General features: G+C 47.7%; 1 protein-coding gene across 1 annotated transcript; it reads right to left on the minus strand.

Moving 5' to 3' along the window:
- Window positions 1–1,607: 1,607 nt before the first annotated feature.
- Window positions 1,608–26,279, minus strand: METRNL (meteorin like, glial cell differentiation regulator). Its single transcript, XM_074607813.1, has 4 exons — window positions 26,013–26,279; window positions 19,866–20,254; window positions 3,304–3,363; window positions 1,608–2,569 (listed from the first exon to the last, which is right to left on the minus strand). Exons 1-4 carry the CDS (start codon window positions 26,123–26,125, stop codon window positions 2,253–2,255), a joined length of 879 nt encoding a protein of 292 aa, XP_074463914.1. The 5' UTR covers window positions 26,126–26,279; the 3' UTR covers window positions 1,608–2,252.
- Window positions 26,280–27,401: the final 1,122 nt, after the last annotated feature.

The raw sequence follows: 27,401 nt of genomic DNA on the forward strand, positions 1-27,401 counted from the left end.
AGGGTATTTTTTAATTTTTTAATTTAATTTTAAAAAGTCTACAAACTGCCATAAAAATCAAACTGCAGCCAAAGCTGGAACTGCAGGGCCAAAGCCTCCCTGACTGTTTGTATTTCGCTAGCACTGTCCTCACAAATACTGGCTGAACATTTAATTCAGCCTCTTCCCCTCGCTCCCGCTGCCTCACATAGGAAGAGGAGAGTGGGCAGGTTGGAGACAATTCCAGGAACATGTTGTTCTCCCCTCCTCATCCTGCCAGCAGCCTCTCTGTGCTGGAAAAACCTCATGAAACACAAGAAGAGAGGAGAGGTTAGGTACAGGGCTTCTGAAACGCCCCCTTAGATGTACTCGGGAGTTATCTCAGTGCTAAATCACAGGATCATTTTTAAAAGCCTACAAAAGGCAGGGCTGAGATCCCTGGAAGTAGAAGCAATGCCGCAGGAGAGGGCTTGGGGCAGGCTGAAGAGAAAGAGTGAACCATTTCCCCCCTTCCACCAGCCCTGGCCCATTTCTCTTAAAACTCAAAGTAGGACGAGGAGAACCTTGAACCGTACAGAATAGGACGCTGCGTTTGGGGCTTTGCTTACAGGAGGCTGGAAGGCAGCCAGGTCAAAGCAGCAGATAGACAGGTGCTAAATGGGGTTTAGATGTCTTTGCAGTAGTCTCAGTCTCCTGGAGTCTCTTAGGATCACCTTAGCGCAGACAAAAGAACTCCTCTTCCCCAGTAGGGCCACAGAATACATCTTGCTGGGAGAAGTCTACAGAAATAGCTTCAGAGGGGTTTCAGTCCCACCTCAGGCCAATATTTTGGTACAACCCTGTTTTTTACCCACAAGAAGTCTCATAGGAATCTCTGTCCCGCCTATCTCAGAACTTCCTGCATCCACCTGAGAAGACCATCCTCCCAGTGGCTCCACATGCCCTCCCTAAGCCTCAGAAACAATTACATGAATGAGATATGAGGGATGAGGCAAAAAGAGTCAACAAGTGGAAACTTTTTATTTAAAGAACCCGATGGCCTAAAATAAAAGTTGGGGCAGCAGAAAGCGCTGAAGAATAAACATGGGCAAGAGGTTCAACATCCTTGTGAAGGTACCATTAAGGTGACGTGTTGCAGGTTATGGCGAACGACGGAACTGAACAAGGGGGGAGCACTCCTGTACTTCCCATGGGACACCGTCTGCAGAAGTGGCCCACCCTCATTAAAGCACTTATTTTTCACAAGATGGCCTGGTCCTGGGCCCTGGGACCCGCAGGCAGGCACGAAGGTCTGCCTTGCGCCGACCTACCAGCCAGCACAATTAAAAGCTTGAAGCTAAACACGAAGGGGCAGCCCGCTCCTTGGAGCCGTTCCCAAAATAACCCCATAGGCATCAGAGACAAGAACTCTTAAAGCCTTGCCTGGACACGTGTCTAAAAGTCTCCAAAAATAGCTCCTGCTTCCCCTTTGAAAAACGCTGCGGTTCCCAATTCCTCACAGGAACTCTGTTTCTGCTCAGAGAAGCCACAAAATAAGCGAGCGGCCCAGAATTGATCTATGAGCACATCTGGACTAGCCAAGGTCAGCCTTACGGAGAAGAAAAAAAAAATAAAGATTTTAAACAGTATGTGTCAAATCCAGGGACCTTTATTTCTCTGGAATGGAAAGAATTTGCCAGCCTGGACAAAAAATTGCAGGCGGCGATTGTACATTCTTTCAAATAAAAAAAAAAGAACACACACACAAGAGTTTGGCTCCATAAATTTCTGTCATAAGAAACAACTTTGAATTGTACACCAAGCTTTTTACAAAGCATCAATGTTAAGATGGTTTACCGTGCTCTATCACATTCTCGGCCATTTATACAGAATACGCCTTACCAAATGCTACATCAGCTTAAGACATTTTTAAAAATTAGTATTAAAAAGATACAAAGGCATGTTGGCTTTCATTTGTGTTTTTTATTAAGACATGGGAGTTTTCTTTGTTTGTTTTCCTAAGGAAGTCACTAAAAAAATATAATAACTTAATTCGTAAGGACAAGATTGGTTAAAAATCCAGCCTTGCTTGCTTGGCAGCCTTCTGCGCTCGTACCTCTGTTGCTTCCATTAGTCTCACAGCTCGGCCGGCCGCAGACGCGTCCTGCGGGGTCTCAGCCTGCACTCCAGATCTCTCCATGCTCACAGTTACCATTTTTGTTCAGAGTTTTCACCGCGGCCAGGAAATATTCCCAGCCAAACGCTAAAAGCGATCTTCAGCCAAACAGGGGGTTTCAATCGGGGCCAATTTCGCATGGGTTTAGCCCTTTGTCTTTTGCCTCTTTGTACATCCTTTGGAAGTCTTTAAAACGAGGGGCACAGCCTAACCTGGCCTCCCCAAAGTGCATGCGTCCCGTGAAAAGGAAGTCTCCATCTCCTGGTTTCACCCCGCACTCCAGCAGGGTCTTTATTTGTCCTCGCCAGTTCCCACTCTCCCCCGTCAGCTGAAAGACTTTGCTCTTCTGCCTGTACAGTTTGTTGACACCAACGTGAATTATGGATTCTTGCTCTTCTGCCTCGTTCGTTACATCTTGAATGGAGCCTCTGATCACTGGAAACAGAAAAAGGACGTAAAGAAACAGAAAAAAGACCCAAAACCCCTCTGGAAGAACCAGGTCCAAACTCGGCCCCACACCACCAGGCAGTTCAAGGGGAACTGATTTCACTACAGCAGCCCCAGTTTTGGTCCTTTCTTCTTTTTGGAGTTAAGTTTCTATCAGTAACCTCCAGCATATATTTGTATTTGTTACAGTTCATATTTGTAATCTGTCCAGCAAAGGGGACCCACATATTAATTTAAACACAAAAATAATTACATCAGAAAAATAGCATCAATCGTGATGAGTTCTAACAAGAAGATACATGCTTGATGCTCCCTGACAATGTACCTTCTGTTCTTCAGCCATTACAGGTACCAGCTAATATTAATTTCCCCTTGAAAAAGGGAAGCACTGAAAATTATTGAAACTTTTGGTCTTTTCTCAACAGTCCATTTTAGGGCAACAAGTAAAGGCCTCTCCTAGATGCAGCCAAGTCTTTGAACTTCTACTTCCATTGTGGTTGTCGGGTCATTCTCTGTCCACCCTGGGGAAGTGCCAGCTGGGCACATGGTTTGGAGGTCCTTCACACCACGTCCTCCTCCCTCTCCCACGCACACAGCCCCTTCAGACCGCCTTTACTGCTGGCGGAAGCTGCCAAGCGTAAGTAGGTGTCCATCAGCATTTATGGATGTCACATTCAAGTGAGCCACCCGGGGGAGAAGGGAGGGGGGAAGCAACAACTCACCAAAATCACTAGTGCAGACAGCCAAGAGGACTTCTGTGTCACTACATGGTCGGCAGGGAGCTGCGGGGAAAGGGTCAGAGTTAGCAAAGGACTAGACAATAGTAAATAAATACACCAGTGTTTAAATTAACCAAAAACAGGACACGGACACACACACACGACATGGGGACAAGTGGTCCAAAGACCTGTCAGGCATCAATAATGCTACAAGAAACAGAGGCTAACCCTAGCCCCCATGAGATTTTTGTACTTGAGTAGGAATATGGACCTTTTTAACGCTCCTGTTGGGATGTATTATCTAGCAAACACCCCACACGCTCGCCGCGCTTATGCAAAATACGTTTTGATACCGGGTGCCTTTGCAGCGTGCTCTGCTGTAAATTCAAAGCTCTCAGAAAGGCTTTGAAGATCATGTGCCTTTTAAACTCTGATGGCAAAGCTTCTTTCTTACAATTTCTATCAAGTGCTGTCGGGCTATTTCACAAGCCATTTAGTCTATCACCACATCAAAGATCCAGGAGGTTACAGAGTGGGGGAGGCAAAGAAGGGAAGAATAAAAAACCCCAGCGCATGTGTTTGAGGGCGTCGAGGCAAAGCGGAAACTCGAGCCAGTATCTGTTAGAGCTCAAGCAGCACAAAGACCATTTCCTGTACTGCTGGAAACATTTGGATATCAGCACTAATCTAATCAATGCAAGAATGCGGCTCCTCTTTGTACTCACCCAGCTATTTCTGAGGAGAAGGTACTGTAGTTGCAGTACAGATGTTTCTATAATACCCTGTTGAGTTCAGGAATTTGCTTACTATCAGGGTCTGCCCTGCCCGGCGATGCTAATTAAGGCTGTCCACTGGTGGCCCAAGGATCAGAGCCCACGTCTTTCACTGGATGTCACCTCTTTCACTGGATGTCACCGTGAGGCGGCACTTGAACGTCAGTCAGAGAGATGAAAACCCATCAAGCGTGCTGCTCTGCCTGCATTACTACTACAGGCAAAGCCTACAGCAAAGCCGGGCTCGCGCGCCGGGGACCAGGCAAAGCGTTGGGAGCTACAGCTCATTTCACCAGGCAGCCCACCATCAAACCCCAAGCTGAAGCTCCCCCACTTCGCCCCACCCCAAAAAAATTTAGGTTTTTGAACCTCAACATCTGAAAGCACGTAGTTACCAGATTCCCAAATAGTCACACCCTTCCTCTCACCCCTGCCTGCTTCCCGGAGAAGTTTATCCATTGCACTAAGTAGTAGATTTAAACTAGTCTAAACAATGCCTAGCTGGTGCCTACGACGCTCGGCTATTAGCCTTCCTCTGTTAGATGGCACAAGCCATTCTTTTACGTAAGACACGGCAAATCTCTTATTTTTTCCAAGGTCCCAGAAAGGCAGTGATCCAGAAAGAAGGATTATTGAACCAAATCCACCAGATTTGCTCCAGTCAGATGATTAATACACAGTGTAACACGCTGTTTAATAGGATTAAAGAGAATGTAAAATGCACATTTCTGGCCAGGGATATTTGAAGGAATAATTCAAGAAGGTTGAAAAGCTACAAGAGAAGAGACAAGGAATAGGGAAAATAGTTTTGTGAAAGCATCTGGATCAATGGGGCATTTCTGTTTAGTTGAGCCTGAATGCCTCCAGGACCTTCAGAAACAAGTCAGCCTTTACCACCCTTCTTTCCCCCACATTCCACTTCAGTTCTCATTTTTGGAAAAGTTTGGAAACTTTAATATCATGAGAAATACAGAGCCAGCCAAAGCCAGGACGTAATTGGAGTACTATAACAAAGTCAGTCTAAAGATACTTTAATTTTTAGACTCAAGAGATTTTGATTAATGGCTAGACCAAACATCCAAGTTTCATCTGACAGAGAAAATTGTGTTAGTCACATCACACCCTACTACGGAGTTGTTTCATTCAAGGCACCTACCAAATTCATCCAGGGCAAAAGCCCCTTTTCTGCAGCCTCCCCCTGCCCAAGCCAGGACCTGAGTGAGATCAACCAAATGGAGGGAACCTGCAAACCTGCGCGAATCCTACAGCATTTTCACACAGACAGAAACTCTAAAACAAAGCACAGCTGATGGACATCCTCAAAATCCACAGCTGGATTTCAGACCCTGGATTTCAGATATTTTGTTCTGCAAAGATCTAATAATAAAAAGGCATCATGGCCTTTTTAAGTCTGAGTGAAAACAGTCTTGGTTTAGACCAGACATCTCTGTAGTTCGTCCAACCCCATCAGAAAACTGAAAAAACCCAAATGACTAAGCCATTTTTGTTCTCAAAAGGAGTGCAACACAAGCAACAGCATTAAAGATGAAAACCAAAATACTTTAAAAGTGGTTCCTTCCATTTACATAGACTGACACTGTAATAAATCAAATGAGCAAATCTCCACGTCTACACAGAACCAAATCATTTTAATTGCGGACTCTAGGCAAAATCCTGCATCCTTTTTAAATGCAAAAGGAAATTAAAAGAGCTCAGCATTGCTCACACTAGATCATTACTTAAAACCTACTTCAGATCCATGCTGACTCACAGCAGTTTGGTGGCATGCAGGCATATTTAACAGCCATTTACCACCACCCATCACTGCGATACCAGACATATGCAGAACAGAAATCCTCGTCTGTGGAACAGCTCCCACATCTGCATTCACAGGGTATCAAATATATCTTGCAAGTGGCAAAAACAAGGTATGCAAGCACAGATGGAAAGCGAGTCGTGAAGGATTACTGCCGAGGTAAATGGGCCATTAAAAAGCAAATAACATTCACTGGCTACCGCCAAAGCTTCGTTCCTATATAGTCTCACAAAAGAAACAAAATCCTTGGGAGGAGGCAATGCCTACACTTTCTTTTGAAGCACAGCCATTAAGGAATCTGTGTGTTTATGCCGCAAGTTAGTGATTTTAGCTGCAGTTCAGCACTCATTCACTCCGGAATTGGGCAGGTGTTTTCCTCCATCAGTAGGTCAAAATGACACACACGCCTCAAGGTAAAATGGGAAGCATCCTTATAACTAAAAAAAGAAAACCAAAAAAAAAAAAGCACTTCACTTACGCACAGCAGGTGAAGATGTTCATTTTCTGAGGAAACGGGCCCAGTTACTAAACAAGACGGCTGTGTTTGCCGGATGCCCGACCCCCTGGGGATGTCTCGAGGGCTGCCCAGGTTCTCGGGTCCACCAGCAAGTCTATGAACTTGCAACCACAACAATATCAACGTCAGCTGCTCTAATTCCTTTAAACTCGATAAGCCAAAGAGCCTTAATTCATACAGCAGCAGGGGAAGGGTGAAAAAAAAAAGAAGAGAGAAAAGCAACGTTTTATTGAAGCCCTCTAAAGCCCAGATGCCTATAACTCAACTCCACCGCCGGTGGCATAAAGCCTGCATTGTGCACGTCGACTGCCGACTCTCCTGGGAATGCCTTTGATGGATTTTGACAGTATCCTGACCTGAAGTAACCTGAGGCAGCCCTCTCCCTCCATCCCCCCAGTCCAGTGCCTCCAAAGGCTTCTCTATTCACCTCCCCGCAGAGGGAGATGTAATTACATCATTCCTCACAAGCCAGCAGTCATGTCCCAGCTGCTTTGAGCGATTTGCCCTCTGAACCTGATGTTACCGAGGAGGACGTGGCGATACTAACAATAGACTGCACTTGTTGGCCAACAGCTTTGTCAAACACAGCGCTGGTCCTCTCCGCGGGGAGGCAGAAACGCTCAGGAAGAGAGAGGGACGTGCCCTGAGGAGATGCCAGTAGTTCCAGAAGGCCCCCAGCTCAGCCAGCACCACGGAGTTGAGTTGTCTAGAAAGGGTCTCCTCCAATATTGGGGATGGATCTAAGTGCACCTTCAGTGCTGCAATTTAGCATGAGTCTCCTCTGCCTCGAGAGCTGTGGGTAGGTGTTGCCGTCCTCTCTCGGAACACACACACACACACACAACCCCAGTCCTTCCTCCTTTGGTTTGCGACATTTGCACGCAACCCTTCTCTCCTCCGAAAATAGGAGATGGGGGTTATTTGAAGGGCCATCGTCACGGTTTAGGATGACAGCTCCCTGCAGGACACATTTGAAGTGAGACGTACTGGCTCTGGCTGCAGGCGTCACAGAAACCACATGAATGGGCCTGATCTTCTTTTGAAACATTTGTATTTCAACAGCCACCCATGGGTCTGACTGACCTTACCTTACCCCCAAACCAGCTTCCAAACCAGAAGTGAGAAGTCTCCTCTGTCTGTCTTGAGTTTTCTCAACACGCTCCACAACCTCAGAGCGATCAAGAACACTAGATGAACCAGGCTGCAGGTCTCTACACCCTGAACCAAAGCTCCACTTACTGAGCCCAAAAGACCTGCTCCATCCACCCTACGTCTCTGCTGAACACACACCAGCGCTCCGGCAGCACACACAGGAAGAGAGACACCCTTTAAGCAGAAGTGAAAATGTTTAACACAAAGTAATTGCAGAAAACCGCTTTACCGAGGAATACCCTTTGGTTTTATTAAGAAGCTCGCGTACACGTGCGGTGTGGGAGAGGTGTGGATGGTGCAGGAGGAAAGCATAGAGCCGGTTTATCTGTGCTTCAGTTTCCGTGGCATGCATCACCCCCACGTCAGTATTTCTGAATAATCCTTTGAAGAGCAATCAGACCTTTTAAGTATCAAAAGCTACTGAGGAGGCCCAGGCAAGGTTGGAGCATTATTTTCTGTTAGTTCTAGGCTTAAAACTTTTGATGAAAACAAGTAGTCTTTTCTCTTGCACGCTCAGCGGAAGACATTCAAAAATGGGTCTTTCTTGCAGACCAGGTGGATTTAAGCTCAGCCAGCCCATACTGCAGCACCTCAGGGGGTGCAGTGTGGGGCCGGAGCAGACCCCTCTCCGGGATGAAAGGTCTCAGCCTGACATCAGCGTTAGTTCATATGGAAAAAAACCAAACACACCACCCACACCCTTCAAATTCTTGCTGGCAGCTTTGCAATTGTAACCGTACTGGAAAGGGCATCATAGGATGAGTCTCCTTCCTGGAAACACGGAGTACAGACTTCCGAGAGCAGGTTATAAAAATAGAGATGTGGTTTCTCCAATGATGGTGCATTTCTCAGTCATTTTTCTGAGTCCTAAGCAGAAATGACTATGTCTCAACTGATTACTGGATCCGTGATTTAGCTGGGAGACAAAAGAGTTTAAGGGCAAACATCATACATGCAAGAAAAAACAAATAAATCTTGCCCTGATCCTGCTTTAACCAATTAAAAAGTAGAATAATCCTTGTAATTATTTCTTCCTAAGTTTGCCTACGCTTCCTCTCTGAAGAGGCAACACTTCTGCCAGGAAACAAACCTCTCACAGCCCGTATCCCAAACCAAAAGACCTGCTACTTTGCAGTGGAGGTGGACAAGAATTTGACAAGCACTATGGTCTACCAGGCTTGGACAAGTCATCTCCTCTCTAGATATACCTTCAACTTTCCTCACCCCCTCAGAAAGCTCTTCCTGAGCAAGCCAAAATAACATTCAACCTCAAAACGCTCACAACCCCCACACTGAAACGCCGTCTAAACGACATTAACGCGTCTGCACGCCAGTGCATCTCAAATTTAAAATGAAGAAGCTAGCTGGGAGCTCAGGCCAGCAGAGCCGCATCCAGCACACCTGCATTTAACGTAATACCTGCGGCCGGGCAGAGAGGGGAAAACGCGGCCAGACGACACAGAGCATCTCCGCAGCTGGGCTGGAAGTTACTGACACCCAGTCACAACACACAGAGGAGCTCTCTCATCACTCCTTTGTTTTACAAGGTTTTCCTGTCTTTGGATGGGATAGGATTACAGGGCTTTCTGCAAGCGCTGCACTTTTTCCAGCACGTCAGTAGGAAAAAGCCAAGTCAGGGAGCAAACACCAGAGCTGGACTCGCGCTACTCCCAGCCCCTCGGCTCAATAAGCCTCGGACATGGGATCCAAAGGGATCGTGCTTCTTCGATGAATAGAAGGTGAATGCTACGAATAACATACTGAGAGAGTTTAGTGCTCTGCTGAAGGCGGAAGAATTCGGCCCCATATTTGCTAGTAAGTTAATCTGAGCCTGTGCTGAGCACAAAAGGCAGCTGCAAACAAGGATCACGAGCAAAGATACACAACTCAAAGACCCCCTCCTTCCACAGCCAAAACACAGCCAAGATTTGGTACAAGACAAGATGGTGATTCAGCAACTGGACCAAAATCGTGATGCTGCAATGGATGTTCTCCCCTGACTCCTTTACGTACTGCAGGGATATTGGTGATTCCATCTCTTCAGAAAAGAGAGCATCAACTCCAGTTCCTTGCCTTTGCTCGTTTCCAACATTCAATTTAACTTGCGCATATGTACAAGTTTCCAGAAGTAGCCTGGAAAATATAGACACTGGCCAAGAACAATTTAAACCTGCAAATAAGTTTAATGAAATGCAGACTTTCATATGCTGTGGCATGGATTGTGCCAAGAGAATTGAGTTAATACCACTTCCTTCCTGCGAAGGAAGAATAAAAAAAGCATATTGTAAACCTCACCATTAGAGATGTGATGACCTTTATGTTCTGAGAAACGTTAAGACAAGAGACCATAAACCAGAAATTTATCTTTTCACAGAAATGTCTTCCAAGAGGGTATTAAAGTCCTTAAGTACCAAAGATGACTATTTATGTAAACAGTGTGAGGAAGAGATTTGGTACTAGGAAAGCTCCGTTTGCAACAGCTTTCAAAATGAAACTTGGCTCAGCAGCTCCAGAGCACGTAAGGGTCCTCCGGGATTGCAGAGTCAACGCCTTTTCGCTGTTCCAAGATGCAGCACCCATTCTAACAAATGAGCTGAAAGGTCAGCTAGAAACACAAACAGCCATTTGTTTTTTTAAAAAAAAAAAATGGGGGGGTAGGGAGGGGAGAAAAAAACCCCACAAAGCAGTTTTTATTCAAGCAGCATTAGACACTATTGAACTCTACCTCCAGGTCCATGCATGAGTTGCATCAACCCAGGAGAAATCATGAGAAGTGTCATATCTTTGAGACACTTCTTTCTGTCCCACCTCCCCTGGGCTGCCTATTGCTCCATCGGGGAGCAATAACGCCTGTCCCAAACACTGTCTCCCTCCCTTCCCCGCCTCCCCTCCTGCCGTACATGGCTCGGCCTCCATCACTACCCCGACCCTCTCCAGCCTCTCCATCCCAGCCCTGGGCTTTGGGCTCCCACGGCGAGCCCCGCTGCTGGGGTGGGCAGCGACGTAATGGCAACAGGGCCAGTGCCAACCCCCAGCCGAGCTCCTACACTTACCCATTGCATCACCAGCACTGTAAAAATCCTGGGTTACAGTCAAGCCTGCAATGTGTCGTGTCCAAAAAGCCCTACTCAGCAGATGAGATTTTCAGTTAAATTCCTTCTGTCTGAATTGCAGTGGAAAAGAGAGAGCCCAGCAAGAAAGAAGTGTCTCCGCAACCGCACTAGCCCTCAATTCTGTGCAAGCAGCATTTGTAATCATCTGCCATTTCCTTGCGTCCTCTCTCCCCCTTCCTAACTGCAATTAAAGAGAAAAGCAGGCAGCAAAGTAGCCGCCGGGAATTTCTCCTGCCGTATGTGCACAAGACACCAATATAAAGCCATAAAAAATACATCTATTTGTTTATCTCACAGAAAATATCTCTCTCCTTCCTCAAACCTAGCGCTGCTGCCCAAGCGGGATCAGGAATGGGAAGCGCTGGGCAGGCGCGAGGATGGACGAATTGCTGGAAGACAGAGGTGCCTCCAGAGGGTTGAGGGGCTCCTCTGGGCTCGCAGCTGGGGCAGGACCTCTCTCCCGGCTGCCCCACGAGAGCCCACCATGGTGTAGCATCGCACCTCCAGGCTGCCCATCTACCGCCCAGCAGCACAGGACCACAGCAAATATTTCTACTGACTCAAAACCCACAAAGATTCAGGGTTTGGCTCATGCCCTCTAAAATTCACTCCGAAAACATTTCTTTTTTCTTCTAAAGAAAATGTCATTCCAAAGCCTTGTAAAAGCATGCGCTGATCAGATCTAGGAAAACATAGTTATAAAGAAAGTTTTGATGTTTTGTTGGGTTTTGTCTCTGATGGCGAACAAAGCACTTTGCTGAGATGTCACGCATGACACAAGGCAGAAAATGGAAAAGTAAGGTGTTTTTTACTCCCGTGCCCTGGGGAAGCTGTGCAGCCAGACGCGCGGCCCTGCTGCCGGAGCTTCCCTCTGCCCCGGCCAGGGCTATCTATGGGAGAGGCTGGAGCCAGCACCCAGTGCCAGGCTGGATTCCTGCCAGGAACACAAAGCCTTCCCTCCCTCCCCACCACCCTCCTCTTCGGCCCGGTCCATTAATGCCTCCTATGGAGCAGGGGAATAGAATTAAGTAACAAGTGGCTGGTTAAAGTTAAACCCTGAGAGTGGAGTAATGACAGATCAAAGATTAAGTGAGTTAGAAAAAAAAGAATAACAATAATAAAAAGAAGTAGCATATGTGCGCTCACATCCACACAGGTCCTTCTCCTTCCCGTTTCTAGAAATCAAATTCTTTTTGGTATGTGGGAGTGCTCTGAAGGAACAAGGCCAGTTTTCATTTTAAAACCACGTTTATTTGATCAGCCTGTTCTTGAGGTGGACTGTGGAAGGGCTACATCTCATGCCGTGAGATGTTCAGTGTTACGACATTGTTCAGTTAACCCCAAAAAAAGTTACTTAAGGTTTTCCATTTGTAACAGGTAAAGCTTTAAGATATATACAGCTTTTCTTCCTTAACAGCACACATTTCTTCGTCATATTAAGATCATTTGCTGGTTGTACATAAGCCTGGGCTTCTTCCTTTTTTTTTTTTGTGCCTTAAATTTCTCATATCCACTTATACATAGACAAAGTTGGTGTAAAGCTGCTAACAGTTCTGTTGGGGCAGAGGCGCGTCCTTTCCAAACAGGAACGATGCCGGGGAGTTCAGGCAATGGAGGGCCAGGCCAGGCTCCGTGCGCGTATCCCAGCACTATTGAGTTGGACACCGGGGTTTCCGCCTGTTGCGGGAGTCAATGCCCAAATCCCAAACAGGACTCAGAGCAGTGCAGAGAGATACCCGAGGGGGGACTCATACAACCCATACCAAAAAAATCCTTCCACAAATTTGAATCATCAGCCGAAGGTAATGCTGGATCAAAGCTGCGTGTCATACGGCAGCAGCTTTTTTGACCCAATATTAAACCTCCCAAGGGCAGATTCAGCACATCACAGCTTTGGGTCCAGGGTAGACTTCCAAGCACAGTGTATATTTTCTGCCTTCTACCACAGATTAAGGCGAAAGAGATTTTCCGTCCTGCAAATCAAGGCCTTAACACTGGAAAAATTTGGCCCATGTTTCAGTGAGTTTCTTATTCCTCAGGGAAGGTGGGAGGCGGGCAGAGGAATGCGGTTCCCCCGCCCTCCCATCCCTTCTTTAACTACAGCCTCAGGAATTAGCAAACTAAACAGTTTTGCAGAGCAAGCACAGAGCATTATTAAAGACTGCCAAGCAACTCCGTTGGATTGCAAATCTGTTTGTGGGACCATCTTCTGCGGTACATAAAGGTCAGAGCAAAGCAGAGCCCCAGCTGCCCGGACAATACACCTGACTGCTTATTGGTTTTGACTGCCCACTGAGTTGAGAAATAAGCTAACGGCATTCGTGGCCAGTCTAGCAAAAATAAGCTATTTTCTTACCCCCTCTCCCCTGCAGCTGTGTATTTATCATTGCAGCTCCATTGTCACCTCCTCTGCCCGCTGCAAAACCAACCACTGTCCTGGCAACATCAAAGGGCAAGCAGGGCCAGAGGAGACTGCTGTCAAACTCGTTTTCTTGGGGGAAGGAGAGATTAAATTAGGGCATCCCTCCAATTTTGGGTTGGGTTGTTTTGGTTTTTTTTAGGTGAACACTTCTCAGTTCGAAATTTTTCACCTTATTGAGGCTCAGACCCCCAAAACGTCACCCTCGCTCAATTATAGAACACGTAAGAGCGTGTGCATTCCCCAAGCATCAGAACTGCACTTTGAAATCATTTCACACAGGAAGAAACCCAAAAACTTTGCTCTCAAACTCTTCCCCCTCGGTCAATCATTTGCTGCAAACCCCACCACTTTAGGCACACGAATAACTGCAGCAGGTTTCTTGCTCCTCAAAATGAATCCTACTCCAGGCTCTGTTCTGCAGCGTCCGGCCGTAATCAATTCAATGTTAATCCAGGACCCCCAGTTCAGTGATGTGCCCTCGAAAACTAGCTTAAAATGTGCTTTTTCAAATACATATTGGGTTAGACAATGCTGTTTACTCTTTTGTAAAAAGTCACTTTATATCTAGTTTTGTATCAGCGTTTACTCTGGGAAAAGACATGAAAGTTACTACGGAAAATCTTCCTGCAAGGAGGGTGAGCAGACAAAAAACTATTCAGAAAATAACATGCACTAAAGCGGGAGTGTCTGAATCGTCCCTTACAAGGCCAATAATCGAAGTATATTTTGAACTGCATGTAAGGCTGCTTTCTGGTGGTTTTCTCTTAAAACTTGCTATGGATGGACCTTTTAGAGAGAGAAAAAGCATATAAAGCGGCAGCAAACCTTCAGCTGCAGCACAGAGCCTCCCTGCTGCCACCCAGGCCCCGTCAACCCCGTCTGACAGAACAGACCCCTGGGCTTCGCTGCACTGCTCGTTACGGATTTCACCCGTAAATCCTGCTGGGAGGGATCCTGTGGGATATCAACTCTGTTCTTCTGTGCAAACCAAACCGGACCACACCCAGATTTGCTCTCTTGCCCCCTAACACAGTTTAACCCAAGAAGCATGAGCTTATCCTGTGCAAAAAACTGGGGCCAGGGGGCGGTAGGGGGGGAAGACAAAACAAGCCATTTTTCTCATCTCATGGGGGGTTTTGGAAGACAGACCCCTGCCACCCCTGCAGCACACAGCGGTGCTGCCACCCCTGCCACCAAGTGTGGTGCCAACACCTCGGACGGTCACAGTGACTCAAGCAGAACTTGCACTAAGCATAAAGGTTGTGGGGACTTTCAATTTAAGTGTTCCAAGCGCCTCTTTCCATCACCTCTTCTGCAAACGGCGGTGACGAGCACAGCGGGGCCCGAGCGCCATTTCCACACTGTAAGCACCTTGGCAGAGAGCGGGGACACCAGCCGCAGCCTCCTGCTCTGGGACGAAACGCAGGGATGTTTCCCCTCCGACAAGTGAAAAATACACCAGCGCATCTGCTGCTTCAGGCTACAAAGCTTAGCAGCGCATCCAGCCTCCAAGAAAGAAAAATAAAATGGGATATTTGGGAACAGCCAGAGGAAAGCATGAGATCAGGAGCCTACGAGCTGCGATGGCAGCAGCGCTCTGGGAGAATGCCTGCAGAGATACGGCAGATTGGTGCCCCACCTCTGCCAAACCCAAACTGCATTAGAGATCTGAAGTTAAGAGGGGTGCTTCAAAAAGCCATTTGTTAGTAGAAACACTGGCATAGCCCAAATTCTTATGAGCTTTCTTTATTTCCAATCTGTTTTCTCAGGCTAGTGAATTAACAGCATACAGGAAATAGCTGAATACTGTTCCTAATTAGTTAACTGGATTTATCCAGTTTTGCCTTGTTTTTCAGACACCCACTTGAGCACCGTACCTCCTATCTGTTAATATTCTCAGCCAGGTACCCAGCATTAATAAAGAAAATGTATAAAACAGTTACTAGAACCTGCAGTAAGTGGGTAGATGCCATCAAGATAAAGGGACATTTTTGTTAAAGTTTGACTTCTTTGCTACACAAAAGCGGGTGGGTAATGAAAGGGCTTTCAATTTACCTCCTGAGCTCGAACAACCACATTACAGACAACCCCATGAGTGTGCAATGGGAAAAGCAAACTACACACCTTACATAAAGCTGCATCCAGAGCTTGGATACGACGCTCTTGAAATAGACTTTAGGTGACAAAATAAAGGTCTTTTGGTGGGAGGGGGGAAGAGGATTGATTTTCCTCTCCAAAACGTTTGGTCAAACCTACAGATTCTTGTTTCAGACTAGCTGAGCAGAAGCTGAAGAACTTAAAAAGCCAATGGCTCTCAAGGGACCTTCACGCTTTTCATAGGAATTGAATCCAAGCCGGTTGCTGCAGTGCAAGGCAGACCTAGACCAGGCACACACTCCACTACAGCTGAGAAGCTCATGTGGGTCATCACCTTCAGAAAACTTCTAGGAACTATATGGCCAAACAACACTTTTGCCAAAACCTCCATCTGCTTGCCAGTCTAGGCAGCAGAGCAGAGACCCAGAGCATTATCTTCCAGCACAAGCAGAACAGATTAGAATCAACAGAATTCAACAACTTAAACAAGTTCTGCTGCTTCTCAAATGGCCTTGGGCCAAAATGTCACCGTGCCACAGTTCTTCAGTTGGGCAAACACCAAGGCTTCAGAGCCTTACTGCAAGCACCGAGCTGAAGTTAATGGACCATCAGTGTGGATGGGAATTATATAGGGCTGCAATCCAAAACCTCATCTGAAATCAAAAGCTCTTTCAGTCGCCTATCACTTTGGGTATCAAGAGGAGAACGCACCCATCGAGATGTCTGAACTGTCAAGGTGACCCTTCTTAGGGACTACTCACAGGAAGCGGTGACAAGTGCCGTAGCACATGCTTGCCTTCCCTCCTCTTCCCAGCTTAAGAAACTACAAACCCCCAGAAACGTGCTTTTTTGCTGGTGACTATCACAGTAAAAACCATCCCACACCAAATTTCAGCCATTTGAATTAAAACCCATCAGTATACTACACATACTTCCCACAGTTAGGGAAGCTGTAAGAGAATGTAATACGGCAGACTCAGAGCCAAGAAAAGGGTTAAACCCCCAAAATCTGGAAAATTTTAAGGCTGCACTTGTCTCATTCAACCTCCCCGAGAAAAGGGAAAGGCCAATTCAGAACCTGTGTATGTTTTCTACCGAATTATTTGCTAGACTCTGATTAAGTGGGAAAGAATGACTGTAAACTAATAAAACTTGAGGTTTTCTAATTAAACCACAGGCACCCTGCCAAGCATTGCTGATTTGTTGGTGCACCCTGCAATGTCAGGACTCTGAGGACACAACAGGTCATTAAAGTATTAAACAGATGACTTACACTCTTTAATCAGAGCTGGGATGCCAGGTTAGGAAGAGAGAGTAAACTCGAGGGCAGAGTACAATAATTATCACCAGGAAACAAACACACCGTTTAGCAAAGTGGAGAGAAGTTGTTAGCGAGTAGTTATTGCACAAGGAAAGGGCTAGAGTCCTGAGCCCCACACCTGGGTCTTTTATGATTGTCATCTCCTCTACCCCGCAGTTGTAAGAAAATAATGCAGTATTTGTGATTTTTCGGTCCTTCGCCCTCAGACGAAGCGCTGCAGCATGAAGCAAGGCCAGGAAATGCGCAAGCCTCCCCTGCCCGGCTCTGCCAGCACACCTCAGCCCCATCTGCAGCAGCATCTCGCCGCTCCGTCACCTCTTCACACCTACTGCCAGCTCTGCCCAACTGCGTCAAACTGCAACGCAGAGATGAGCAGGCTCGGGTTTTTTCCAGTGTGCGACAGCCAAAAAACACACAAACGTAAGCCGTGTTTGTGACCAAGGGACAGAAGCATGCTTGGAGGGAAACGCAGAGCCTTAAATCCAGTTTTCAGCTCCTTTAAGGTCAGCACTTGCCGCTGGCTTGAGCCTCCTTCCGATGAAGAAGCCACCGGTGGTTTCAGGGAATTGATTGCAAACCTCCCCTCCAAACGAACAGCTCAGTAAAGCCCATTTCTTTGGAGGTTTCACGGAAAAACTAGAAGCAGCTCCAGAAGAAAGGAGGTCCACGAACTGCAAAGAGCCCCAAATATATTGCTCTATAGAAGCCCCACAAGGCAGCTATTTGGCAGTTTCCCCAGACATATAGATATTTATAGGAGAATAAAAGTGCTCATCTGACTGAGTAGTGGAAAGAGTCATGTATGGCATTTTCATCGTATTTTCACCCCCCGCCGCACCCTCCCCAGAGTCTGGGGATCCAAAAAAAGGCAAGAGAAATAATTTAAAATACAATAGAGATCCCTAGTTTGCCCGGAAGGCTCCGCTGATGAACTATTAAAAAGCTTCTTCTGTCCAAACAAGACACTTGGAGCGTGAAGCAGATAGCCTACCACATTGTTTTACAGGACAGCACTGAAATTCAACCAGTGTCTGTTACAGCTGAGAATACAGCAGGCACAGAAAAAGTGATTTAATATGCCTATCAAAGAGGAAGGCTGTAATTGGATTCAGTCCTCAGTTTGACTTCTGAAAGTCTCTGAAGAAAACCCCCATCAGCTTTAAAAATCTCCGAGATTTTATGTGGAATGAAGAGCACTTCGTTCTACAAACACAGCAGTTTGTGCCGGCTTGTGATGTTAAGGATGCCAGCAGCGAGTCCTCTTGATTTTAGCAAAGCTCGGCAGAAACCGTGTCTATGTGCAAACTAAAACCAGCAGTGATGAGCAGTATTTCTCACATCTTATTTTACCTACATGCAAAAGCAATTTCAACTTATTTTTGGAAAAAAAAAAAAAAGTATAGGACTTTTCTTGGTAAGTTTAAGCGACTTCTCGCTAGCCTGCCTGTGTCTCCATCCTCAGAGCCCGTCAAAGAAAGAAGCACTGAATCTGGGAACATTCTCCAAATAACTGATTAAACAATGTATTTAATGTCTTCTGCGATGGAATTTTACTACATAGCTAACATTCAGCACAGCATACTCATCTCTGCAGAAATGATCTTACTGGGAAAACAGCTCTGCGGCAGATGCCCCACTTCATCTGCAGCCCTTGTACAACACAGAAGCAGAGAAGCCTGCTTAAAATGCAGAACCCTCGATATTAAGCTGCAAGTTGCACACACGGCAAGAGTAAAGCAGGCAACTTCAATATCTGGATATTTGTGTTTATAGTTTTTTGTGTTTTAATGGCAAACACGCCATCTATCAGTTATTGGGGTTACTGCAGTAGCCCCCAGCCAGCTACCTTCGCGCTGAGCTCAGACCTGTTCATCTCAGCCCAGCTAAGATCTGTACAAAACAAAAACGCCACATCTGAATTGGCGTGCCAACATCGGAATGCTAGCAGGGAGGCGAGTAGGCGCGGACAGACAAACCTATGAATCCAGAGCCCTGTTGTGGGAGGGAGCCACGGGCGGGGAGAGGAGAGGACTCAACTTCTGCAGCCGCTTATCGCGAAGTGACGGGACGATGGATGCAGTGCCTGGAAGATCCAGCTGCAGTTTAATTAGCCACACCACCGCTTATCAAGTAGCATCCCAGGCAAAGCATATGGCATCACTACCGCAGAATCTAGACAGCCCACGTACGGCATCTTAGGCTTACTTTACATGGGGTTTTACTCAAATCGCCTCAAGAGTGCTGGGAGGACTCTTCTCCCCCGCTGCGGGGCTGCCTTCACTCCCTACCATTTCAAAAGAGCTACCATGGCCCCTCCACTTAAAATACCTAAACCTTGCAACCTCCCTAGTCATTTGGGACAAACTACCCGAGATCTGCTGTTCCGCAGGCTATTCTGGAACGCTCCCCTCCCTGGTTTTGGGGATAAAAGCTAGAGGCAATCCTGAATGGAGGAGATGCATGAACCAGATACTGCCTATCTAAAGCGAACTTCCCCTTCTCCCCTGTCATCCTCCACAAATGCTGGTTTTTCTTCTTCTCCAACTGTCTAATTGATTAGCATAATTAGGTTACACCTAGAGCTATTGTTCCCAAATGGTATTTAGCTTGGTATTTAGTATCAGACTTTGCAGGCTTGTGAGCTCTTTCAGAAAGTTTGTCCACTCCCCCTTCCTACAAGCTCTTCCTCGGCGTAAAATTCCTCCCTGCAAAACTTGCTTTTCATAATGGTTGGGAGAGAAGACAACACTGGCACTGTAAAAGCATTGTCATGGTGTTGAAGAGCGCTGGCATGGCACAGTAATGCTCAAGACAGTGTAGTAGACAGAGCGGAAGAAGGAACACACCATTTTCCTTGTTTTTTTAAAAAAAAAAAAGCAATAATTAGGTCAGCAAGTAGCAGTAGGTTCAGAGAGAGAGGAAAAAAAAAAGGAAAAGGAGTTCCTCCTTGTTTAAATGTTTATTATTCAAAACATGCAGCGGGGTCTTAAAAACTGAGTTAAAAAGTATTTAGAAAACTGTTACAGCAAGGTTTGGAAGCCCAGCTCACGCTGGAGTTCACTGGCGGGTAAAGCCAGCTCCTGTGACTCACCCCGCGCCTGCAAGGGGAGAATCGTTTACAGCGTAGCCTTTAACAAATCATTTGGAATTCAGCTTATGCTACCAGCTTCCAAAAAACAAAAACAACAACAATTTTTTAAAAAAAAATCAATTCTTCCGCAATAGCCTGTTTATAAAACATGTCCTTAAAAGCACATGAAATTCAGACCCAATCACTTTCCCACTCACTCACGCTGCCATCTGTTATGCATCCAATACAGTACGTGAAAATATGACCAATATCCCAGAACTCACCAGAAACTGTGTGCAAATCAGCTGCCATCCCCTTGTTCATCAGTTCGTACTGGAAGCCCGTAATCTTCCTGCTAATGTCCTGCTGAGGGGTGGCCTCAATAAACAGCCCCCCCTGATCATAGCCAAAGCAATAGACTTTACTGGGGCTGCGATCTCCATCTCGGACCAAGAGTTTCAGTTCTCCAGTTTTTTCCAAATAAATATTTGCTCCTGCAGAGTCCTTGAAGGGCTTTATGCAAACAGTCAAATGTTTGTAAGAGGCAGGTGAAGTATTGGGTCGCAGGTTGACTATGAGTGCTCCCGTGGGATACATCCACTCTATTGACCCTTCAGAACAGCGGAGGTAGACCTGTTCAACATCCTTCTTGTGAGACTCGTGAGTTAAGCCACTGAGGGAAGAAAGAAAGAGAAAGTTAGAGAAATGACAGAGCTAGCAATGTGACTGTCATAACCTCAAACCTTCAAAGACCCACATCAACAAACGCAGGAAATCTATGAGTGTCGAGTATTGGCCCATCCAGCTCAGCAGCAGTCTGAAATGCTTGTCTCTTGCAAGACTGCAACCTTAATATTACAGGACAGTTTTAAATCATTTCCCAAAAGAAGAAGTCAAACCACTAGTAATTGACTTCAAAATTAAGTAGGATATAAGCACATGATCAAAAGCAATTAAATTACTACAGCCTCAGTTACTGCCCATCAGCTGAGCTGTGGCAAATGACTTGGCGCATACTAAGTAGAACACGTATGCTTGGACTCCCTTCCTGGTGGCTTAAACCAGCACGTTCTCCAGCCTCGCGGATCGGACTCCACCTTTTGCCAAGCACTTTGTTCCCCTTCCAAGTCTATATTCCCAATGGATCTGAAACTGGGAGGGTTGCCAAGCTCACCCTGTGAACTGGAGCAAAGGGGTGCTCTGTGGGTGCTACTGATACCCTCTACCCCAGCTGGGCAGCCCGTATCTCCAAACTGGGAGGTAGGGAGAGGAGAGAAGACACTACACTCCCCACTCATAGATGGGGAGGCATTGATCTACCCTGCTTCCTTCGGTACGTGTACCATGTTCCCCCACTTCCCCCCAATATGAGGTTTAAGCTTAGCTTAGCCCAGCTCCGATGGGCTACAAGTAGACACACAGCAGTGGCTGTTCAGCAAAAAGGAGAACGCGTGGCCAGCCACTATTGCTAGGGCACAGGGCCACCGTCAGTCCTGTGTCCTCACCCAGCACCGTGGCAAAAAATTAACATCCCAACAGCCATTTTGAGGGTTCAGAGAGATGGGACAGGAGAGCAACGTGGGGATCCCAGGGCCAACTGCCAGGGAGAGGAGAGCAAACCATCGTGCTTAAGCAGGATGACTAGTAAATCCTCATGACTGGCTTGCCCACGGCCTAAACTGAGGACAGCTCTAAACAACCCTCGCTGCCTGTCACTGATGGACCAACTGGACCAACACCACAGGTTCTTGACTCAAAGCACTGATATGATACCGCATGCTGTAGGCACTCCAGATAAAGGAAAAAGTTGTGGGAAGCCTGGTTTATTGGTTACAGTATTGGGGCCATTAGGCAAAAATCCTTTGGTCCCAGTCCCTGTCCGGTCACAAACCTATTATGCGAGTATGAGCAAATCACTTCACCACCAAGCTTGTTTCTCCTCCTACGCTGCTTTGCGTACCTAGTTCCCAAACATAAGCATCTTTTATTCTGCGCCTGTAGAGCACCACCCAAAATGAGACCCTTCGACGCAGCTCACAGGTCCGCTTCGCAGCACTTTAGGGAAGCTTTACAACATTCCCGTTTGCAGGCAGATGAACCAAGACAGGGAAAAAAAATTTAAAAAGGATTAAGTGACTCGTCTAAGGTTACACAGGAAATCTGTGGTAAAGAACATATTTTAGTACAGTGCAAGTAATGACATCAAGGCTCTGGTTTCTCAACAGAAACCTCCAAATACACAGTTCCCCACCCCAAAGATATATTCAGGTGCTGAACAGGGTTTAAATTCGAGTCAGCATTTAGAAAGTAACAACAAGCCATGTGTAAAAGAAGGGAAAAAAACCACCCATATGGTTTGCATTTACTGTTGATGTGACTCATTATTGTGAGTGTCAGTGTGACCCATTTGATAGAGGTTACACGAGGAAGCTCAGAAAAAAAAAAGTCATATTTAATAACAATAGTGCCTGCAAACATGTGCTTTTGAATAATCTTGAAAGCCACATCAAGAACACAGATGAGGAGAAAAGAGGGACAAGTTTTTGACCTTTAGTCTCTTGCCCTCAAATTCGGTAGTACTTAACACATGCAGGAAACTTAACTTTCAATGGGATATTTCAAGTTGACTGTAAATCCACATCTGGTCCACAAAATCACTTTTCACCACAGCATGCGCATGATGCCACTCAACAGAAAACACAGAAGTCTGTTTATGTGCAAGCAGCGAATAAGTAAAATTAAAGAGTGTAAAGCTTACCCCTCAGCAAAGGGGCAAAAAAACTACCCTCACACGTCCCTTGTTCCTACTCAAGACATCAAAACAAGCTGCAAAGGTTTTGTAGGACTTAAATACTGGCAAATTCCACCCTGAAGCCTGAGTGCTTAAACAGAAGGAAGATACCAGGGGCAAAACTCTGAACTCATGCAGTGAAACTGCTGTTGCAAGTGATCCCAGGAACACCGAGGCAGTGAATTTCTGCCAGAGAAAAAAAGCCTTAGCATTCATTTTGTTCAAACGTTCATGCTGTTCAAACAAAAAACAGGGTGGATTCTGAAATTATCTTCTGAAAGCCAATTATATCCCACAGGCAAGAGTGATGCCATTAGACAGATACATCAAGCACAAGTACCTGTATGCATTAAGTCTTATAATAAAGGATGACTCAAAAGTTAAGCAGATTTCAAAATACATGCTCACATTACTTAACAGCAACCACCATCATCCAGTAAAACCTGTCGCTTTGCTTTCTGTCAAAATGACATGTCACCACATTGAGAGATTGTTTAATGTCGCGTTTAGTTCTCACTAGCCAGTCATCAGACACACCACATCCACAAAATAATGGAGGTCCGGGAGCCCTTTTTTTTTTTTTTTCCCCCAAGCTCATTTGAGTTTTGTTTTTTTAAGTATATGGCAAGGAGATAGGGCAGTTGTTTCATGGTTACAGTGATGGATGAGCCATCCGTCCTCCCTTTCAGATGTGTGCTGTTTATTGGGGCTTACTTCTACTGCAAGTACTTCCTCATACCGATCCATGAGGACATCCTGAATCACTGCATTTGTCTCCTCGCTCTTCTCCCTTTCTGTTTGCAGCCACCCCCTCTGTCTGCCCCAGAAGATCAGTTACGGTGTCGGTGCAGTAAGCTGTGATGCTGCAACATGCAACAGGTGTTATGGAAAGAAAAGGGGAGCAGGAGGAATATTCACACTATCTACTTTAGCTGTTTACTTTATTTATCCTGCTACAGAGCCTCTGAAGAGCCCTAGAAGTACCTATGTCCTCCCAGCAGCCCTCAGCGAACCCAGGGAACTGTCGCTCCTAACTTGGCTATCTAATTAAGGGTGACAAGCTAGAGAGCACTGAGACTTCCCCAGAGCATCCGCCAGTGCGGAGGGGAAGACCAAAGGACATTAAGCGGCCACATCAGAGCTGAATTCTTGCTTCTACAGTCAAAACCACCAGACTTGCATATTGCCAGCATGTCACTGTAGCACTTTTGCCCAAAGCATCAAGAGGTCATTGCAGCAGAAAAACCTGAAGTTACAGCAAGAATAACTGCCAGACACAGACCATAGTGAAGTTTCTGCTTTCTTCTGGACAAAACTTTCCTGGAAGCTCTCTGCCAAGCTATTTATTAAGATGCTGCTATGGCTTAAATTGCAGGTGTCAAGCTGTGCATTGCATCAGATTTCTCTAGAAGCATGAGGGGGGAATTCCTACAGGAATCCTAGTGAAGCTCTTCATACTACTCAGGGAAATAAGCTGGGCACCTCTTCACAAGCTAATGGGGAAAAAAAAATCATATTCAGAATATTCTACTTCTAAGATCATTGCTTTTAATATTAGCATGTACAAAAAGGTGAGAAAACACCTTCGGTTTTACTGTAGGACATCACTAGCCTCTCAAATCTGCCTAAACAACCTAGAACTTCTCCATGGGAAGAAAGATTACAGTTTGGCATCCAAGTTCACAGGTTTTTCAAAGTTAAGATAAAAAACATTACATGCCTTCAAAACGTTATATTCCACAGAAAAAGTCCTTTCTGACCCATATAGCTATTAGTATCCACACTGAAATATTTAATTAGATGGTATTTACTGGTACATCAAATTACCTTTCTTTTTAACTGCTAGTCTTTTAGGACAAAGCAGATGATATTTAACAGCCTTAGGACCGCCAGCATTTCTGACAGCCCCTGTTTGCTACCAGTAAGGCCAAAGCCATCCTGGTTTATTTATCCCCTCCCAAGACTCCTGTCCACCCGGACCCCAGGATTCTCTCACACAAGTGAAACCACCCAGACCGAACTGTGCGTGCAAGAAGGCAGCTCTTCCTTCCCTGGGCCTCCAACGGCATCATCACAAAGCTGTCACCACTTTGGCTCACCAGAGCAACAACAGGCAAGTGAGTCCAAGCTTGCATCACCAGTTCACCCCAAACTCAGTTACAGGAAATGATATTTCACTTCCCCCCACCCCCAAAGCATCACCCCCTTAGTTGATACTCAAGGCATTGCTTATTGCACCCCTGCTCAGGAGACACGGGTGGTCACTGCTTGCTCTAAGAAAACAGCACAAAAATAGGAACCAAGCAGAACAAGATTACAAAGTCATCGGTCTTTTAAAAAACATGCTGTGGCACCATGTGGTAAAGTCCAGTTACGTACATGCAGCTAGGATGCTTAGGGATGAAAGCAGGTACAGCTTTGGGGGGGAGGCTGGTAAAACAAAATGATACAATTAGGAGTTTGCCACAGAACTAATAGGTTTGGTCCCCATCAAACAGAATCACCTTCAAGTGTATGCACTGGGATTAACTGCACATCAATTGTCAAGAGTCAAAAAAGTTCAAAAAAAAAAAACCAAAACAAGCATCTGCATGTTTCAAACAGTAATAGATAAGAAATTATTAAGTTGAAAGCCAAGCTATCTGTTCCCGGTCTGAATTCTCCCTCCTCCAAAATACCCTACTGACACAAGCTGGCCAAACTTTTACTTTAAAGAAAGTCAGATCTGAGCAGAATATTAGAGTCAAAGCATTTTACTCTCCAAGTACAGAAAGCCTGACGCAGCAACACTTGCTTGGTAGCAGAGTCGCTTTTTTAAAACTAGGAACGGCGGAGGAGGTCACAGACCCAACCACACACGTTAAGCTTATTACAAGCAATTAAAGGAAAGATAATTTGGGAGATAAACACTTGAGAACTGGAGAGCTTTCACAACCAGCGCAATTAGCATAGATGAGGAGGGAGGCCGCTGCGCCAGCCCCGGCTCCCGGGGCTCATCCCCGCCACCAGCTCCGCGGGACGAGGTGCGGAAAACTTCCCGGGAGCGACGGCTGGGGCTGCGGCGCGGCCGAGCGCGGAGGGACGGACCGGGCACGGCGAGGCAGAGCCGGGCGGGCTGCCCAGCCCCAGCCCTGGGCAGGGCCGCCCCGGCTCTCCGCAGGTGCACCGCATCCCGGGGCCGGTCCCCGCCGGGGCGGAGAGAGACGGAGCTCGTTCCGCGGGCGCGGCCGCCTCCGCGGAGAAGATGGTCGCGGGGAGAAACTTCTCCGCTGCGGACATGGCACCGCCCTCCTCCTCCTCCCCAGCCCCCCGAGCCGGGCAGAGGGGAGCCCAGCCCGCCCCGGCCCCTCCATCCCTCCCCCGCTCCGGGGGCCGCTGCCCCGCGCCTCTCCGCGGCGAGCCCGGCGAGAGGGGCCGGCCCCCGGGGGGGGATGGAGGCAGGGCCCCGGCTCCCCGCCTTGGGCCGCCCCCCCTTCCCCGAGCCCCGTCCGGGCATCGCAGCGGGAGAGCTCTCCCTTTTGTTTTCGGCACCAACTTCTTCCCCCGACGGGGCGGGGATGGACGTGGCGGGGATGGACGTGGCAGCTCCCGCTTCCCCCCCATCTCCCTTCCCCCGGAGCCCGGCGGGGTCTCGCCTCACCTCCCCTTCCAGTTGCACAGGTCGCTGGAGTACTGAGCCGCGGCTCCGCCGCTCAGCAGCAGCCGCAGCCCCAGGAGCAGCGGCAGGAGCCCGGCGGCCGGGGGGCTCCGCATGGTCCTCCCCCCCGCGGTGCGGTGCGGTGCAGGCGGCGCGGAGCGATGGGCGCAGCGCCCGGGAGCTCGCCTACATGGTGGGGGAGCGGAGCGACTACCCCATGCCCGGCTCCGCGCCGCTCCGGCTCTGCCTCTGAAGTTTGCACCAGCTCGCTGCGGGCTCCCAGCTGAGGGGCGGGGAGCGGCCCTGCCTCCCCGGGCCGCCCGCCGAGAGCCGGCTCCTCCTTCCCCCCTTCCCTCCCTCCTTCCCTCCTCCGGCGGGGCCGGCACTTGCTGCGCCAGCAAAACGCGGCGCCGGACCGGGGACCGCCGCCGGCCCGGCCCCGCGGGCGGCCACCGCTGCGTCCCCGGACCCCCGCAGGTGTCCCGGCCTGCGGCGGTGCCCTCCTCCCGCCCCGTCTCGGGTGCTCTCCGCGCATCCCCCCTTCCCTGCGCGCCCCCGGCCGGCCCGGGGACAGCCAAGGGGCTCGTTTGGCCGGGAAAGTCACCGGGCACAGCACTGGGGCAGCGACCGTCCCCCTGTACTCGGCACCGGTGAGGCTGCACCTCGAGGGTTGTGTCCAGTTTTGGACCCCTCACTGCAAGACAGATATTGAGGTGCTGGAGCGTGTCCAGAGAAGGGCGACGGAGCTGGTGAGGGGTCTGGAGCACAGGTCTTGTGAAGAGCGGCTGAGGGAGCTGGGGGTGTTCAGTCTGGAGAAGAGGAGACTGAGGGGAGACCTTCTCGCTCTCTGCAGCTCCCTGAAAGGAGGGGGTAGCCAGGGGGGTCCGTCTCTTCTCCCAGGGAACAGGCGACGGGACAAGAGGAAACAACTTCAAGTTGCGCCAGGGGAGGTTTAGATTGGATATTAGGAAAAATTTCTTCATTGAAAGGGTTGTCAAGCATTGGAACAGGCTGCCCAGGGAAGTGGTGGAATCACCACCCCTGGAGGTATTTAAAAGATGTGTGGACGTGCTGCTGAGGGACATGGCGTAGTGGTGGTTTTGTCAGTGTTAGGTTGATGGTTGGAGTCAATGATCTTAAAGATCCCTTCCAACCTAGACGATTCTATGATTCTACATGGGGGACACCCACAGGTGACAGCACGGACCCGCTGCCTGGGCATGGTGGGGTGCCAGCAGTGCACTCCATGCAGCAGTTACTTTGCCCACAGCAGGATCATCTCATTTCCACCTGGGCACGGTTCCTGAATGGATGGAAGCTGATAATTTTGCTGGGACCTCCTTGTGTCTCCACTTACTAGGAAGCACTTGGGACTCGATCTTATTTGTAAAA

Source organism: Larus michahellis, chromosome 14 (genome assembly GCF_964199755.1).
Source record: "Larus michahellis chromosome 14, bLarMic1.1, whole genome shotgun sequence".
Lineage (NCBI taxonomy): Eukaryota > Metazoa > Chordata > Aves > Charadriiformes > Laridae > Larus > Larus michahellis.

Excerpts from the sequence above, each read along its gene's own strand:
- METRNL (XM_074607813.1), bottom strand. The coding sequence starts at position 26,125 with ATGCGGAGCCCCCCGGCCGCCGGGCTCCTGCCGCTGCTCCTGGGGCTG. Across the intron at positions 3,364-19,865 it reads TGATTTGCACACAGTTTCTG|CTCCCTGCCGACCATGTAGT; the intron begins GTGAGTTCTGGG and ends CTTTCCCCGCAG. Across the intron at positions 2,570-3,303 it reads TGTCTGCACTAGTGATTTTG|TGATCAGAGGCTCCATTCAA; the intron begins GTGAGTTGTTGC and ends TTCTGTTTCCAG.